This window comes from Macaca fascicularis, chromosome X (genome assembly GCF_037993035.2).
Source record: "Macaca fascicularis isolate 582-1 chromosome X, T2T-MFA8v1.1".
Lineage (NCBI taxonomy): Eukaryota > Metazoa > Chordata > Mammalia > Primates > Cercopithecidae > Macaca > Macaca fascicularis.
Window position 1 is genome coordinate 19,917,597 of NC_088395.1, and position 19,004 is coordinate 19,936,600.

Genomic DNA, 19,004 nt, shown 5'->3' on the forward strand with positions numbered 1-19,004 from the left:
CTTCCCCTAAAGTATATGCTCTCACTCATAAAATAATTTACTCACCTCTGTGACACTCAAAAGAAACATAAAACAGTAAAACACTGGTAGAAGACGTTATTAACCAATGAAGACATTTCACAAAGCCAGCAAATAGGAAGCAAAATCCAAAAATTCAGGAGTAAATCCTAGGCTGACCAAAACCTCTTTGGGCATTTTCCCTGGTGTTACCAGCTTAGCCTCTTTTACCTGAATCACTGGCCTGCCCAGAGAGCATGACTGAAGCTCTGCTTCTGGCTAAAGAAGACTGTGTGGGTGTCAACAGTCGCGAAACAAGAATGGCTTCCATTGGACTAAGGTGCATGCGATGAGCTGAGGGATGGAATCAAATGAAAATTTTAAAAAGCAAAATTAAAACAAAACAAAATAAAACGTTTAAATAACACAATGCATGGTGCAAATTAACTTTTGGGTGGCAGAACATGGAAAATAAAAATATTTGAACAAAGGATGGATTTGGAATTTGTCATAGTAAAATAAAACAAATAATGTGTCCTTTAGAGTTTGGGAAAGTGCATTAATTGTCACGAGGTACCAGAATCCATTCAATATGCTATTGCAGTACAGTGACCTGTATCACTCAGAGAATTAGCCCACCTCCCAGATGTAATATGGACTCAGGAAATCATTTATGGCCAGGCATGGTGGCTCATGCTTGTTATCCCAACACTTTGGGAGGTCAAGGCAGTTGGGTCACTTGAACTCAAGAATTTGAGACCAGCCCGGGCAACATGGCGAAACCTCGTCTCTACAAAAAATACAAAAAAATTAGCTGGGCATGGTGATGTGCACCTGTAGTCCCAGCTACTTGAGGCTGAAGTGAGAGGATGGCTTGAGCCCAGGAGGCAGAGTTTGCAGTGAGCCAAGATTGTATCACTGCACTCCAGCCTGTGCAACAGAGAGCCTGTTTCAAAAAAAAAAAAAAAAAAAAAATCCCTTTACTCCAAGTAGAAAAAAATTATGCCTATAAAACACTTGTTTTAGGTCCTGTGCTAAGAAACATTTCATAACACACTGATTTTTAAATAAAATGTCATCCTGTAATAGTATAAAAATATATATTTTCATACTTTTTACATGTCAATAAGGGTAAAAATTAAGTGAGAGGCACAAAAATACAAACAGCCAACTGATTATCAGCTGTAATGAAAGATAGTAGTATTCATAATCTAGAAGTCAATGACCAAAATATTTATATCAGTTTAGAATGTATTATATATGGCAATGAATTAACTTTTCCCTCACTCTGTATTCGGCTCTTCATCACTTCCAGGTTCCTGGTGCTTACCATGAACTGCATCACAGATCAGTAGCATTATAAACCTTATAGGGTCTCTGACACACATAACATGCCTCTGGGATAGAGGTACAAGGTCAGTGTCAGTGGAAACAACCAGGAAGGCACACCAGCCTCTGCCAAGTCGCAACCAGCCTCTTGCTCTGCCCTTGGTGATAACTTGTGCTAAACACTCCACTGGCACCTGATACTTCTTCAGTGTTGCTTTAGAATAAACATTTAGTGCATGGAGAGCTTCCCTTATTTCCTTAACCTATATACTCTGAAAGGTATAAACAGACTTTCAGTGACTTATCTGAGCCTTTGTGAGAATGCAGACCGTGTTAAATCTCCTCAGGTTCTGGAACTGGCACACGTCCCATACACATCATCTCCCAACTCAAAACAGAGTGCCACCCATTCTTTTCCTCTTTTAGAGGCCTCATTAGTTCTGTGCTTCTCTTTTCATCTACAAAATGGGCAGGCCTATAAACCACAGATGATGGCAGAACCCCATTTTTTTCACATATCTAAGCCTCCTATGTAACTATAACTTATCAATTCTGCTCTTTCTGGTTAATCAACTGTATTCCATCATTGACCAGGCAGTTACTTTAATGGTCACATCTGCCCACTGGTTAATTAATTCCTGGGCGGGCTAACTCCTACATGCAATGTGGAAAACAGAACAGTCTCTTTCAGACTGGGAGGCTGCATTAATTCTTGCCTCTATTCAACAACGACCTGGCTCTAAAGAGCCATGCCACGTTCCAAAGTCCCATCGACAAGGCCCTAGGGCTCCCACATTCAGACCACAAGACTAGGACAATGATGGTATCTGCAGAAGGCTCAAGAGGAGGCTCTCACAAAGACCAAAGTTAAGATGCTCACACCAGAAAAGAAACAAACTGGAGAGACCAAGTCTACACATTCACTTGCCTCGGTCTGGGGAATAGGATATTGCCACGGTGGATGAAGACAGGCGTTTACTCATGGGAGGCTCCGTCGGCTTTGGCAAATTCATAGTTGATGTTGAAAGTTTGTCACATGCTGCAGAGAAATGCATTAAAGACATTGGTATTCATCACACTACTGTAGAACCGAGAAACACATATCCCGTAGTGTCCTTCCTGTCCTCATCCACACACCTCCTAAATGCTGTGGCACAGCATGCTCTGCTTTCATCATCCTGGCATCTCATTATCCTAATCTGGAAATGCCCAGGCTACAGCAGCCCTTGGTCTGCAGCAAGATCTCTGCAATTTCTTCACTGTGTTGTCATCTTCAATTTCAAATGTTCAACCTTACTCAACTGTTCAACTAAAGCCATGTTAATCCCACCAACAAATCATTTTCTTTTGTCTAGGAATTTTTGAGCATGCTCACATCACACAAAAACAAAACCAACTTGGACCCAGAGACAAATCACCAACCACTGGAAAACGCCTTATGGTCTGACTGTCACTGCTTGCTGAAACTGATTCTTTTATGAAGGTTATCTATAGCTCAGGTTGGAGAGAGAGGAAATCCGTCCTCTCGGAGTTGTATTTAAAGCAGAACAGCCTCTTTAGCAGTTGGTTTTCCTTTTCTTACTTAGTAAGAGACAGATCAAAATGGCCCTTTCGCAAATGCTTTAACTGTTTGAGGTTAGGATTTTAACAGGCGACCTTGAGTTTGGTGTTCTCAAGGTCGTTATTTCAGTCATTATTTCAGACTGGTCTCTAAATTAAACCATTATAGCAAACAAAGAGATGCTGACAGTGCCCTGTCGAGCTATGTTAAAGCCTGAGGCCAAAAGAAAAATGTGTGCTCTTGGTTGTAGAAAAAGCAAAGTCATCAATAATATTTTCAAAATCTACTCCTCTGCTCATCTTGTTTTCACATGAGAACTGCTATGAGAACTGCCATGTTCTATAATTTCTGCTGACCAAATGACAATCTTATATAATTTTTTCTTCTTCTTTTTTTTTTTTTTTTTTTTGAGATGGAGTCTCACTCTGTCTCCCAGGCTACAGTGCAGTGGCACGATCTCAGCTCACTGCAACCTCCGCCTCCCGGGTTCAAGTGATTCTCCTGCCTCAGCCTCCTGAGTAGCTGGGACTACAGGCACTCGCCACCATGCCCAGCTAATTTTTGTATTGTTAGTAGAGACGGTATTTCACCATGTTGGCCAGGATGGTCTTGATCTCTTGACCTTGTGATCGGCCTCAGCCTCCCAAAGTGCTGGGATTACAGGCGTGAGCCACTGCACCTGGCCCCAAAATTTTTAATTAACTAAAGCTGAAGTAAAACTACAATAAATTTGATTTGCATAGAAATAAAGTATTTAAAGTTGAAATGTGAGTTTTAATACTCCTACTTTTCCATTTTTCCATATTTTAAACTACTTTAGCGTTTTGAAAAAATTAAACATTAGAAATTACATAAAATCATGTATATAGAGGTGCACATTTTCCCTTTTGCTTCAGGCTCTGATATGCTCAGCATGGCACTGGCCTTTAGAAATGTGTTGTTTATTATGGATTGTTTTGCATTAATTTTGATTTTAAAAATATCACATTAAGATATTATTTTATCTTTATTACTGAGATTTTTGGCACTCCCTTAAACTGTGTGCTCTAGTCAAGTACTATACTCATTTCACCCTGGCCCGGGCCTTGGGTGGTGATTCCCAGTGGGTGATTACTCCATCTCTCTGCAACTTTCTTTTCTTTTTAAGACGGAGTCTTGCTCCATCACCCAGGCTGGAGTGCACTGATCTCACTGCAACCTCTGCCTCCCGGGTTCAAGCAATTCTCTTGCCTCAGCCTCCTGAGTAGCTGGGGCTACAGGCAATCGCCACCACACTTGACTAATTTTTGTATTTTTAGTAGAGGCGGGGTTTCACCATGTTGGCCAGGTGAACTCTTGATCTCAACTGATCTGCCTGCCTCGGCCTCCCAAAGTGCTGGGATTACAGGCACGAGCCACCACGCCTGGCCCTCCTGCACCTTTCTTAGGGGGAATGCCAGTGCCCATGCTAGAGGTAACTCTGCTTGTGCAGCAAAATTGCTGTTACGAAGCACCCCCAGTAAGGATTATTAATTGTCAAAGGAATGTCAGAAACCAAGGATATTGATTCCTGCTGCTAATATGACCTTCTGCATTGCTGGTAAATACTGCATCCCTTTTACATCTTTTTTTTTTTCCCAGTTACAGATGGATTGAATTTCTAAAGTCATTATTAAATGGGAACAAAGTTTGGCTAGTTCTGTCCTTGATCTAGACCACAGGAGTTTCCCAGGCCTGTATATAAAACAGCCTATTAGACAGAGAGATAAAATCAAGCACAAAGCCAAATTATCTAATTATTTGGATTCCCAGTATTAGCACTGATAAACTCCCTACCACTCCCTCTCAAACACCTCTCCAGGAATCTATCACTTTAACACTAAGCCCAAGTTTTCCATTCAGAACTCTGGGTGAATACAGGTTTTGGTAACCAGAAGTAATCAGAATGCCCTGCTACTTAATGTCTACAACAGATGATGAAGAGATTGTTAAAAGATCTGAATGTGCAAAAATCCAACACTGACAAGATTTTCAAGGCAGACATTAGTGAGTTGAGGATAAAATGTCTCCAGGGCACTAAGATGTAAGGCATGCACCACTCTATAATGACAGAGGAACAAAAAAATATGGGTATGTCATTCACGTTGCTAGAAAAAAAAAGAAAAATTGTAACAGGCCAGACTAAGAAATCAGTTGTAAAAGTGCTTGACACAGACGTGGTGATGGAGGAGGGTGATCAGAACAGTTATCACAAAATGCTATGGCACAGTGATGCTCGGATATACCGTTGGTGGACTCGGCAGCTGCGGCAGTGGTCCCTGCATCCGGAGGGAGGGTGCTGGCTGCTAAACCTAGAGGAGGGGGTGGGGTATTTTCTGATTCACCTACACAGCAAAAAATCAGAGCAAAGAGAGGTAAAAGAAAAAAGTCCCAATTTCTTGTTGCTTCTTAGTTTCTAATTAGGAAATTAGAAAAAGTAACTGAAATGCGTTGTTGGCTTTTCAAAAAAGAAAAAATAAAGTATATTTACTGCCCAAAGGTTAAAAGCACAATACAGCAAAGTCAAGAACTGTCCTGTAAACTCAAATGCATTTGCTCTCAGATAGAGCTAGTACACACCTCCCGCATAATAGAATGCTAAGATCGCTGAAATGTAGTGAGACACTGAAAAGAAGGAAAAGCCATCCAGAGACTAGTAACAATCCATACATTAAATTATAGATTTGAAAATTTAAAGATGAGTATGAACTGGTAATGAAATAAGTCACCTTCAAACAAAGTCGAAAAAGCAACAAAAATTTAAAATGAAGCAGGAAATAGTCCAGCCCTTTTTGGAGGGTAACTGCCACTCTGCTTTTCCTGATCACATCTGGAACAGTAACAGAGTCTCCTGTCGTTTCCCTCCCCTGAAGTCAGACCAGCCCTGGGCTTGCCAGCTGGGCCCAGCTCACTGGGCTCTGCGTTCAAAGTCTTTTCTTTTGCTCTCCCTCAAAGCCCAGTTTTTGTGTCAACTGCTGTTTGCTATCAAGAAGAATGCATAGATCCCCTTCGTAACAAACGCATGCATAGGAATCTTGGCAGTTTTAAACATCACATCTGAACGTGGTGCCTCTGAAAAGCTGTACAAAGCATCCCCCAGATCCTGGAGACACCCAGCGGTGCCCATGATCCCCTGCCTGCTCCATTATTTCCCACCCGGGACCTGAAATACAGGGGCAACCCTACACTCACCATCATGTCCTCCAGGTCCAATGGCCAGTGGTGCTCCCCACGAATACTTCTTTTTCAGCTCCAGCTGCTGTGTGCGCTCCAGGGACCGGCGCATCATCGCCTCCAGCCGTTCCTACACAGTTCATGTAACGCAAGTGTTAACAAGATTAACTAGCTGGCCCCACCACACTGCCTGCTGCCTCAGTGCATGGTGTGAGTCACCAAATGGGGCTTTCTGTGCTCAGCATCCAAAATCCAGGCATACGTGCTCTCTCTGCCACACCAGCGTGTTCTGGGTAGGTGAAGAGTAAACAATGCGGCTAGGCTAGCACTGGTTCTCAACCCGAACACTGCACGTCCTGTCCCCTCCCCTCTCCGGGGAGAAGCTGCCCTAGGAATAATGCCCAATAAGCATTAACTCCTTGAGGCCTATCTCAAGCCACTTTGCCCTATCCAGGAGGGCTGGAATTCTGCTCCAGAACCAAGATCATCCTTTCTAGTTAAAAGTATAAAACATTTTGCTTTGAGAAAATTTTAATGGAAATATAATTTGAGTTTTTGGGGTGATACATGACACTGAGATCTATTTTGCAAAGCTGCATTTTCATCTTAGAACTTCTTAAAGGGGAACCAACTGTTTTACATAGTGTGACAATTTTCTGCTATATAGTAATCTGGGATAATATTGCATATTTCATAATTTTCAAGAGGCAAGAGTAAAGAACCTTCTGGCCACAAAATAAAGCATCCATGCATTCACAGTTACGTATGTAGAGGAGGCAGGGAGGCAGAACCCAATAATTTTTAACCGGAAGAGAAAAACAACCATTAGGCTTTGGCTTCTCTTGTAACAGTATTTATCAAAAACACTCTCCTGTATTACCCAAATTGTTACTTTCATAAAGTTGTCCTTGGTGCTGCAGTGAAGGTGCTCCAATTCTGCACTCCCCACCACCTCCATGATACTGCAAATACCAACTCCTCTCCCTATCTCCACTGGAGAAGGCCTGAGCTAGCAGTTATAATGACACCCTTTTGCCCTCATAAAGCCCAACCCTGAGATGCTCCAGGAATTAGGTTAATTGTAGCCTGACTCCAAAACAAAAAGATACAATTGTCTCATGGCTTAAAGAAACACACCCAGAAGCAAAATTAAGTTAGGACAGTATCAACTGAGTAACCATGACTTAAAGATGAGGAAAAGGCTCCTTTATGTCACACTTACTAGAAACATATAAAGGCCATTTAATAGGTATCTGGATTTATCCCTTCTCTCTATACCAGAGGGATGAGATCAGGATCTGGCTTCTTCACATCTCAGCCTCCTCTGCATAATTTTTCTCTGAATAGCACTTTGCTAAGGGACTGCCTCTCCAGGGACCTGTGAGCAGAAAGGGGGATTTTTACCTCCTGTAAGTCTTAGATTTGTATTAGCTATTAACTGTGCTCTTGTTTTTGGCCTGAGACTCTACAATCATGAGTATGCATGCCTTGGCAGAGTCCAGTCCTCACGACCCTGGCCCATTAAATGATGATGGCCAACTCTGACAGTCTGCCTGATAAAAGCTGGGGCTTGGAGGGAAGAGAACTCTGCCATGTGATGCCTGAAGTACAGCCACTCGAGAATGGGGCTGAATAGTATTTCATTATATGGTTTTAACATAAAGTGTTTAACCAATGACCTAACTGAAGTGTTGAAACCTTTCATCCTAGAGTGAATTAAGTACTGGGTGGGTTACGGTAGATTTCCTACATGCCAGAAGGACCTCAAAATGTGGTCCCTTCTCTACTAGAGGACCGATGAGAACAAAGAACAGTGAGCTTCACTGAACCAGCCTGACCACTGATCAGCTATCTGGGAGGCATCGTTGTAAGGGAATGAGTGCTCACTGAAAGCCAGACCTGCCCCTGGACTTTTCAGTGGCCTCTAGAAAAACTACCCCTGCCATCCATCCCCAGCCGACTGAGCTGCTCCAAATCCCACCACTGGAGATTCATTCCTTCAGACCTTGAGGTAGCTGATGAAAACACAGCTGTCCCTGAGAGAAAAACACACTCACTTTGTATCACCCACTTTTGGAGAGCTGATGAGAAATAGATAATAACCAAGTTCTTAGAGAAGAGGATTTATGGAACCCCAAAAAGTCAGAATGGGGTGATTCACACATACAGAAAACGAAAGTTGTCCAGTGCACAAGTCTTATTTAATGTTAGTCCTGTATAGGTCAGTATTGCCTCATGTCTGTGTGTATCTTTTTGTTCCTTCATATGGGACTCCATATCCCAGATATGGAGTCAGGAGGTAAGGATTCAAATCCCACCTCTGCCTGCCGCTTTTTATCCCTGTGAACTTGAGCTAATCATTTCAGTCCTGGGCTTCAGTTTCCTTGCCTGTAAAATGGGGATGAGCTTACCTACATCACCAGGTCACTCTAAGTCTATGGGATAATGACTAGTATGCAGTAAATCGTTAAAAAAGCTAAGTGAATCTGAATTTAAGAGGAAGATTCTTATCAGGACCATTTACAGCAATAGTTCTCAAATCTGAGAGATCAGGTAGGAGAATCCCCTGGAGAAATTGTTAAAACCCTGGGGTTTATCCCCAGAGTTTCTGAGTCAATAGGTCTGGGGTGGAGTCTGCTGAGAATCTGCATTTCTAACAAGTTTCCAGGTGCTGCTGGTCATGGGACGCCCAAGCAAGAGCCACTGGTTAGAGGAAAGGCTGAGCATGAGAAAGTGAGCATGAGAAAGTTCCATCACATTAGAAAAACAGTATAAATAAATATCAGAACTGCATACTGCAATTCCTGCCAAGTTCTGGTTCTCCTGAGTATCATCTGATGATCAGCAGAGGATGGGGAAAGGGCAAGGCAAATCCTTGTCCCTAGAATCTCCTCTATTAGGTAGGGCTTAGTGGAAGGAAAGACGGAAAGAAGGAAGGGAAGGGAAGGGGAAGGGGAAGGGGAAGGGGAAGGGGAAGGGGAAGGGGAAGGGGAAGGGGAAGGGGAAGGGGAAGGGGAAGGGGGAGAGGAAGGGGAAGGGAAAGGGGAAGGGAAAGGGGGAGAGGAAGGGGAAGGGAAAGGGGAGAGGAGATAGGAAGGAAGGAAGGAAGCCAGCCAGCCTCACACTTGATGTCTTGAGCTCTGGCTTTAGATCTGTCTGGATGAATTTGGAGAATCACCACCAAGGTGACCCCCCTGAACTGGCTGAACAGTATTAAAGGTCGCCAGCAGGGCACATTCCAGATACTGTTACTCAGACAGCAGTCTCTGGCAGGAATGGGTGGTAGGGGTGGCTGGGCCTCTTCAACTGCCATTATATGCTTTTTTGTTTGTTTGAGATGGAGTCTTGCTTTGTCACCCAGGCTGGAGTGCAGTGGTGCGATCTCTGCTAACTGCAAGCTCCACCTCCTGGGTTCAAGTGATTCTCTCACCGCAGCCTCCTAAGTAGCTAGGATTACAGGCGAGCACCACCATGCCTGTGTAATTTTTTTATTTTTAGCAGAGATGGGGTTTCACCATGTTGGCCAGGCTGGTCTTGAACTCCTGACCTCAGGTGATCCACCTGCCTCGGCTTCCCAAAGTGCTGGGATTACAGGCATAAGCCACCGTGCCCGGCCCATTACATGTGTTCTGGGGATGACACTGCAGGGACACACCCCAAGTGGTCCTCAGCAGGGATGTGTGAAGACAGACAGACGAGAGAGAGAGATACAGAGAGAGACAGACAGAGACAAAGAAAGAAAGAAAAGAAAAGAAAAGAAAAGACATAAAGAAAGAAAGAGAGAGAGAAAGAAAGAAAGAGGCCTTTCTCTTTTCTGTTTAGCATAAGGAACATGAAGATGGCTTTTCCAAATCAAATTTTCCAGGGCCACTGGTCAGGAAGATATACTGCCCTGGGAATGGGTGGGCATACTGTGTTGTCAGCCCAAACACAGGTGACAGGAACTTGTTCTGGTAGCTCGGTTCCTGGGAGTTGTGTGGCACGTGAAGGTTCTAAGAACTCACCTTACGGGTAGGTGGCCTCCAGCAAGATAATGAGTTTAAGGTCAGGGTGTCAAGTGGACAGTAGAACCACCCCATCCCCTCCCTGGGACAGGCCTGACTAGTTTCTACCTCTGCCAACTCTGGAGACCTCTGAGAGTCAGGCCATTGGTGGTACCCACTTCTGCCCTGGCATAGACATGAGGGGTTATCAAGAGTGACATCACAGCAACCACAGAGATACAGAGCCAGGACAGGGCTGGGATGGGGTCAACAGGCCTCTCATGAGCTTCTAAGTATCAGACCCAGAGAGGCAGGATTTGGTGGGCAACACAAACACTTTCCAACCAGCTAGAGACCCAATGTAACTAACGAGCCAGCTTGTGTATGGCAAGTCCCTAAGCTACACCTGGGTCCCCTGGGAACCTGAGGGCAGGAGCAGGTGGCAGAGGGAGGCTGCTGTTTCCTTGGGTTGCTACACAACCACAGGGGGCCCAGCCCTCAGCCCTGCCCTGTTGTGCCTAGGGAGAAGAGGGAACCAAGCTCAGCTTGGGCTGACAAGGGTCAATCGGGCAGCCTCCTGCCTCCCTCCACCACATTCGGGGTGCAAGGAAGCACACAAATAGAAAATTACCCAGAAGGGAAACCACAAAAGATTCAGCTGCATCATATGGCATAAAACTCTCTCACCTCCAAGAAGGGGGAGCTGGACTACTTAATTTAACATGCCTCTAGTACTAATGTTCTGTAGAGAAAAATTATAAACAGAAATTGCCTCAAAAGCAGCCCCAGTGACATTGCATATGTCAGAGCATGGGAAGTATCTTATGTGACTTCACAGTACCCCTTCCTTGAAGCAGCAGTGACAAGCTTTCAAAATGGAGACATCATGGAGGAAGAGGACAAGCTCTAAGTCATCAAGGAATGGAGGATAGGAAGAAAATGGGTGAGTCCAGCAACTCTTGACAAACACACAAGGGAGGAAAGGAGAAATCTGTCCCAAGTTACCAAAACAGCCTATTATATACACTGTGGCTTTTTCCCATCTACTGACTCTGTTTCATAAGCTTTTGTGAGTAGCTCCCTCTTGACCTTGCTTTAGCTAGGCTCAGCTGAAGTAACTAAACAGAATGTAACATTCCTGAGTGATTACTCTGTGCTAGGTGCTTTGCTGGCACTTTTACAAAAGTCACCTCTTTTAATTCCTGTAACTACCTCTGTTTTGGGCTAAGGAGACAGAGTTAGAGGGGCATGTGACTTGCCCCTGGCCACCAGTTGCTCAGTGGTAGAGCTGGCATTTGAGCTGACATTTGAACTGGGAGTAGATGAAGGCACAGCAATCAGACTGCAGCCAGTAACGGTGAACCATAGCTAAGACACTGGCTTAGACCTCATTTCCTAAGAGGAGGAAAGAAATCACCACGAAAGGGTGCTTCTTGGGCAAGACGGATCTGATTCTGTGTGTTTTCGTATGTGTTCTTTTTAAAAAAAAAAAAAAAAAAGGAAGGGGTAAATATATATAGTGATAAACAACCGTTCAGAGATTTTAAAAAATACTAAATTTGTACAAACATCTTTATATACTATAGTGTTGGAGATTACCGAACCTCTATATTGTTCATACTAAAAGATGAATCATTATACCTTATGAATAAAAAATTATCATCAACTGACATAAGGTTTTTATTACATCCTAAAAATATAATCGTGAAGAAAATCTATAATCCAAATATGCTTTCTAAATATATTTTCAAAATTTAGTAATAAAGAACTCTGTAGGGGTAATTATGTGCCATCTCTTTTTTAAAAGGTAACTGGAAAGAGCAATTAAAGTAAAGAACTACATTGAAATTTAAATATACTAGCATCTTGGTATTTGAGGGTAGACTAATTTGCCAGTAGCAACTGACAGGATCACAATGTTCTCAACCTCACAGCTCTTGTTCTGGCCTTGTGTCTGCCCTGGAGGCATGAACTCCCATCTGTAACCCTCAGATTCACACCACCCAGCTGCTATCCACAATCTCCTCTGAGTCTTTTTTTATTCCCCCATCTACTAGACCACCAGGGACCCTTTGAGTCTTAGAATCAGAAAAGGTTATGACTAGAAGAGGCATTGGAGACTGCCAAATCCAACCCTCTCACTTCACAGACACACAAATCAAGGCCCAGAGAAGCCAACCAGTTTGCCCAAGATCACACAGCAAATTAACACCTGAGTTGAATGGGTAAGTCTCTGTGGTTCTATGTTGGTGCTGCTTCCAGTTTCATGTCATGCTGCTGAAAGAAGGCATGGGAGCCACCAAGGAGAAGGTGCACGGCAGGTCTCTTTCCTACCCCAGAGCTGGGCAGGATGCCCAGGCACTCTGAGCACCCTGCTGAGGGGGCTGGGAGGTGGCGGAGGGTGCACCTGGGCCTTACCTCCTCCTCCCGGAGCTTCTGTTTCCTTTTCTCTTCCACAGCAGCCCTCTTCTGGTCCTCCCGCTGCCGCTGCTCTTCCAGTTTTCGCCATCGCTCCTCCATTTGCTTTTCGTACTGGAGCTTGGCTCTTTTCTGTTTCTCCAGGATCTGTTGCTCCCGAGCAGCTGGGGAAGGAAAGCAGAAGAGAGATGTCATTACCAGAGCACCCCATGCAGTTTGCATTAAGACCAAAAACATGGAAGCAAGAGCAGAGCCCTAAAAAGAGCCTGGTAGGATCCTAGGATGCACTGATTGAGATAAAGGGTTCTGGTACCTCCGCCACTAGCTGGGTAACCCTAAGCATGTTAGCTAGATCATACCTCTGCCTCGGTTTCCTCCTCTACAATGTGGGGACAGTCATGTTTGCCACATCACAGTGTTGTGAAGATCGAACAAGATGATGACCGTGAAGTACACAGTAAGTGCCTCCCGACGTGGGAGCTATGACTATGATGGCTATCATTAAGTCAAACTTGTGCACAATGGCTAAACTATATGCTAGGTTGAGCAATGATGCTTATAAGGGTATGCTCATTCAAAAGCAGGTTAACTGTGTGTGCACCAAGCACCAGACATTGAGCTAGGTCGGGGGTAAAACACATGAATAAAATTTGCCTTACCCTCAAGGCATTTACTAAGGGGCCCTTAATTCCACCTAGCCAAGACAGGGAAGGGTTCCCTGGAGGAGGCAATGCTTGTACCGACCAGCAGCGGGCAGTGAAGAAGAGAAGAACCTGAAAGCTCCTCATTTGTCTCAATGCAGTGGGGAAACGCTATCTCCCTCAGCATCCTGTGAAGAACACTCTGCACTAATCTGTCTACAACCTGCAAGAGGCAAGACAGCCTTTCTCAACCAGGGCTTCTGTCCTAAAATACAGAATGACTCAAGTGCTGATTTTCTCAGTTCTGCTGAGGATGGCCCTTTTAGATTCCCAAGAGAGAACCTGAGGGAGTGTACACAGTTGACACTTGAAGGTGTTAGGACTTCCTTAGGTCAGGGACAGCGACTGTTTCTCTTTCTTCAATATCATATCTGCAGACCCTAACACAGTGGCTAGAACACAGCAGAGGTTCAATGTTTGCCGAGTGAACTGTTCTGAGAATTACCTATTTGTGAACATGCCAGTTGCAGAGTAGGTTCACCCAGCAATTGTCCTAGTTCTCTTCCCATTCATTCACAAATTTCTAAGACTCTACAGAAGAGACACCGCCATATCTCCACTCCCTTGGACCGAAATAGCTAAAGTACATAACTTACCCAGACATTTTTCTCTTTCTTCTCGTCTTTCTTTGGCCAATCTCTGCCTCTCATCTGATTTCAAAAATCCCTCCATGCCTACAAAGGAGAAAACCAGATGATGTTTCAGTTCTTCACTCTTTCCCTATCTGCTAAGTACTATAAGCAACTGGGCACAGCACCTGAGTCTGACTGCATGCACATATCATCCATCCCCATTATTTCAACCAAAGGAGGTCCAATCTGTCACTCTCCATGACACACACAGCCAAGGGGCAGCAGCTACCACTTTCGCATGCACCTGCCAAGCTGTCCTGTAGTTGGGCCAACATCAGCCCCAGAGGACAAAGCCCCTTTCCTAATCCTTTGCCCCTAGGCAGACAAGGGGTCAGAAAGTACAGTAAGTGACAGAGAGGCCTGGCAGTGTGCAGAGAAGCCCACTAGGCCTCGTCTAGTCAGGCTCCCAGGCCTGAAGCAGGACCACCTGGGAGAGAGGAGAAGCACAAAAATGGACAAAATTTTGAATACTGTTCATTACACAGACACTGAACATTTTACTATATATATATATATATATATATTTTTTTTTTTTTTTTTTTTTTGAGACAAAGTCTCACTCTGTCGCCCAGGTTAGAATGCAGTGGAGCAACCTCAGCTCACTGCAGCCTCTGCCTCCCAGGTTCAAGCGATTCTTCTGCCTCAGCCTCTCGAGTAGCTGGGATTACAGGTGCGTGCAACCACGCATGGCTTTTGTATTTTTAGTAGAGACAGGGTTTCATCATGTTGGCCGGGCTGGTCTCAAACTCCTGACCTCAGGTGATCCACCCACCTTGGCCTCCCAAAGTGCTGGGATTACAGGCGTGAGCCACCGTGCCCGGCCTACTTTCTGAAAGGAGCCAACATATGAACTCCTTGGGTGAGCACCATGAAAGACAACACTCAAGTTCAATTTTGGTTCTGCCAAGTTTGTGCCAATGTCAATCTTAGTATCTTAGAATCATCCAAATATCTACAACAAATAAGATGGAACAAATGACAACTTCCCCCAAAATGTCTGAGAAATATCCCGGAAGCTTTTCATCTCCAACCAACAACCCCTGCAGAACCCTAAAGGGCTTTCTAAAGATTAAATGGATCTTCATGGTCATTTTAGGATTAGAAATAACTGTACTCTGTTACAACTGGACCCAGTGTATTATCTATATAATATTCAAGCACACCATTCTGTATAAGTCAGTTTTCATGTTAATATAACCAGGTTCACTTCACCAGCATCTGTGCCTTCCTCTCTGGGAGTATCACAAGCTGGCATCATAGTGTGCCTTGCTGCCACAGCAACCTGTGCTTCTTCTAAGGAGGTTCCTGATGCTGTTCAGGAGGGAGGCCTGAAGGCCTCGCCCACAGTGTAGGCAGTGGGAATGAGGAAGGGGGATGGCGTGACAAACACTGGATTGTCATGATTCCCCACTTACATCTGGTTTTGCAGCCTAGATTACATATCAGGGATATTAAAATGAGATAAGTACTAGAAAAATCCAAGTGCCATTCTCCATTTTGGTTTTAGTCATCTCTTAATCATTATGACACTATCAACAATATAAATGTCATGAAAAATTTAAAGGCCAACTCCTCAGCTCATTCCAGCCACCCCCCAATCTGACCCCAAACTCTTTTCCCAACTTCACCTCAGCACTGCCCTTTCTCCCATGCACCTTCTAGCTCATGCCATCCCTTATTCTACCTTGCTCCACCTGTTTAAACCCTGCCCATCTTCAAGACCCCCACAGTCCCCCAGCCCTGTGATGCTCTGTGCTCCCACATGGTTTGAGGACTCTTATTCTGCTCTCTCTGTAACTCAGTCTCCCCTGGTGTGTTCCAGAGCCATGTGTGGCTGATGCAACTCTGGGTCTATACAGCTCCGGCCACTGTCCCCTTACATGGTGGCCCCAACACATGCACACAATGCTCAGAGGCAGGTGTGAAGTTGTGGAAGGGGAACAACATAGAAAGTCAGGTTTCTTTTTTCTCTAAACACAGTCAGGTTCTAGTGTCTACCTCAAGAGTCTGATTAATAAGAATTAGTTCTGTGTGAAAAGTTATAAAGAAAAGCCTAGACAGATGCTCTCATCGGCACCTACACAAACTCACCCACCCACGCAGGGCTTGAACCTAGCTCTGTACCACCCATGCTGCCCTCTAGGTGTTCATGGGCCTGCTCCATATCTAAAGTAAGCCTGAAAATGGCTGAAAGCGCTCTTCAAACAGAGGGAAAAAAGAAAAACAGAGAAGAAAAAGGGCCAAACACACCTGAAACTGCCCACATTACCTTGAGGCTTTACAGAGGCTGCTTGTTCCACAGACATCCATGATTTTAGGCTGCCCTCTCATGGACACACATGAGAGTCACACCTTCAAATCACCTTTCCAGAAAATCTTTATTACCATGTTCACAGTCATCATCACCAGCATCATCATAATAAGAGGTAATAATTGAGCAGCTACCAAGGACAAAGTGCACTGCTCAGACTTTCTCAGCCCAACCACCCTATGACGACAGAGGCGCTGTAATGATCCTTGTCTTACAGGTGTAGAAACAGAGGCACTTGAAGCCAGATTCCAATGCAAGAAACTGACTTCAGGACCCACTTTAAAAAACATTAATTTTTTTTTTCTAATCTCTCACATCTGGCTGAAAGGACCCACATTCTTAGTTACCGCTTTTCTGTGCTGCTTCCCTGGCACAGGAAGAAATGTAACACCTTGGTCTTAGTGCTGTAACCCAGTGATGCATGCAGAGAACAAATCCTAACCTGGCCCCAAGAATGAGCCTGCAAATCTAAAGAGAAGTCGAGTGTGACTCATTAGAGAAGTATGAAGTAAGCAGTACTGTGAGCCAAGTGCTGGCCCAGCTGGACACAGATGTGGCCACTATCCAGGCAGGCTAATTAGCAGCTTCCTCCTCACACTAGTGGTTTGAAAATGTTTGCTCAGCAATGTTTTAGGGCTGATGCTGGGTGGGGAAGGGGTTACAGAGCACCTTGGGGGAAGCTGTAAGGTCTCTCCTTGCTCGTGCCACAATGCATGGCCATCTCTTTCTTTTTTAAATTCAGCTTTGTCCCACTGAAAGGGGTGGAGTGACTCAAACAGCCCAACATGGGCAATGTGGAATCTCTGTATTGTCCATTCGGTAGCCATGAGCTATACATGGCTATTTAAATTTCATATCAAAATTAAGTAGTTACAGTTCAGTTCTTTAGTCACACTGGGCACACTTCAGGCACTTAATAGCCACATGTGGCTGGCGGTTACTACCCTGCAGAAGCCTGGCAGCTCCCTCCTGTGATTCTCTCTCTGCACATCTAACTGCTCTGGGGCACATGTGGATAAGGAGGTCTAAGTTCAGTCGGAATTGAGATTTACTGGATGAGTAAGGTTTCTTCCACACAGCATTTGCTTCTTCTGCTTAATTGCTGAGCAAACATTTTGAGAATATCCATTCCAAAAGAAGCCAAATAACTCATCTCCAGCTTCCACCTTCCGACTCTATGTTTTTCCCAAAGGCTGTCGAAAAGCCCTTGAGCTCATTCCGAGGTAAGGAGGGCTGGAGCACAAACCACAGCCTCTAACAAATAAACCAGTTATTACCAAAACACAGCCAGATTTAAATCAGAGGAACTGAGGTAGATTACTGTGAACACTAACACCAGGAGACGCCCTCTAAAGGCACAGTGTATCCAAGAAGTAATGCTTGATATGGTTTGGCTCTGTGTCCCCACCCAAATCTCATCTTGAATTGTATTCCCATAATTCCCAGGTGTTGTGGGAGGGACCTGGTGGGAGATAATCTGAATCATGCGGGCAGTTTCCCCCATACTGTTCTCATGGTAGTGAATAAGTCTCATGAGATCTGATGGTTTTATTTCCGCTTTTGCATCTTCCTCATTTTCTCTTGCCGCCGCCATGTAAGAAATGCCTTTCGCCTCCCTCCATGATTCTGAGGCCTCCCCAGCCATTTGCAACTGTAAGTCCAATTAAACCTCCTTTTCTTCCTAGTCTTGGATATGTCTTTATCAGCAGCATGAAAACAGACTAATACAGCGCTGAATTCAGTTCCAAAAGGAAGTCTTTCTGTATGGCCTGAAATCCTAAAATGTCTAACTTTCCCACCCAATCATCCTTTGTCCATGTGCCCTATTTGTGTGCATTTATCATAATTTTTAAAAATATTTTTGAGACAGGGTATCACTCTGTTGGTTGCCCAAACTGGAGTACAGTGGCACGATCATGGTTCACTACAGCCTCCAACTCCTGGGCTTCAGTGATCCTCCCACCTCAGCCTCCCATGTAGCTGGAACCACAGGTATGTACCACCATGCCTGGCTAATTTTTTTATTTTTCAGTAGAGACAAGGTTTCCCTATGTTGCCCAGGCTGATGTTGGAACTCCTAGGCTAAAGCAATCCTCCTGCCTCAGCCTCTTAAAGTGCTGAGATTACAGGCATAAGCCACAGTCTATAGCCATCTCTTTCTTTTTTTAAACCAGGGACCCAATTTTACCTTTGACCTCCATAAGAACTGGAGAACAGATCCATGCCTGCATGCTTGCCAGGGGTTGAGAGGGTAGGGGTGGGAGGGAAGTGGATGTCTGTAAAAGGTATCATGAAATGCACTCTATCTTGATTGTATCAGTGGTAACATCTTAGTTGTGATACTGTTCTATAGTTTTGTAAGATATTACCATTGGGGGAAACCAGATAAAGGGGACATGGGCTCTCTCCGAAATTTTTTTTTTTTTTTTTTTTTTGAGACAGGGTTTCACTCTGTCACCCAGACTGGAGTGTAGTGGCACAATCAGCTCACTGCAGCCTCAAACTCCTGGGCCCAAGCAATCCTCTCACCTCAGCCTCCCATGTAGCTGGGACTACAGGCGTGTGTCACCATGCTCGGCTTTTTCTTTTCCTTTTTTTTTTTTTGAGACAGAGTCTCGCTCTGTCATCCAGGCTGGAGTGCAGTGGTGTGATCTCAACTCACTGCAACCTCTGCCTCCCAGGTTCAAGCAATTCTCCTGCCTCAGCCTCCTGAGGAGCTGGGATTACAGGCATGCGCCACCACTTCTGGTTAACTTTTGTATTTTTAGTAGAGACGGGGTTTCACCATGTTGGTCATGCTGGTCTCAAACTCCTGACCTCGTAATCTGCCCGTCTCGGCCTCCCAAACTGCTGGGATTAAAGGCGTGAGCCACTGTGCCT

At 44.6% G+C, this 19,004-nt stretch overlaps 1 protein-coding gene across 50 annotated transcripts in view; it reads right to left on the bottom strand.

Moving 5' to 3' along the window:
- Positions 1 to 19,004, bottom strand: part of MAP7D2 (MAP7 domain containing 2) — a 111,946-nt gene that overhangs the window by 45,086 nt on the left and 47,856 nt on the right. For 9 of the 50 annotated variants that reach the window (XM_074029028.1, XM_045384330.3, XM_074029027.1 and 6 more), the window contains exons 2-6: positions 13,778 to 13,855; positions 12,481 to 12,644; positions 6,098 to 6,209; positions 5,152 to 5,250; positions 2,255 to 2,365 (exon numbers count right to left, since the gene is read on the bottom strand). In XM_074029028.1, coding sequence (XP_073885129.1) covers positions 2,255 to 2,365; positions 5,152 to 5,250; positions 6,098 to 6,209; positions 12,481 to 12,644; positions 13,778 to 13,855 — 564 coding nt within the window. Of the gene's footprint in view, positions 1 to 228; positions 352 to 2,254; positions 2,366 to 5,151; positions 5,251 to 6,097; positions 6,210 to 12,480; positions 12,645 to 13,777; positions 13,856 to 19,004 lie in introns of all 50 variants that reach the window. The other 41 variants (XM_074029029.1, XM_045384333.3, XM_045384331.3 and 38 more) reach the window with 13 other exon arrangements.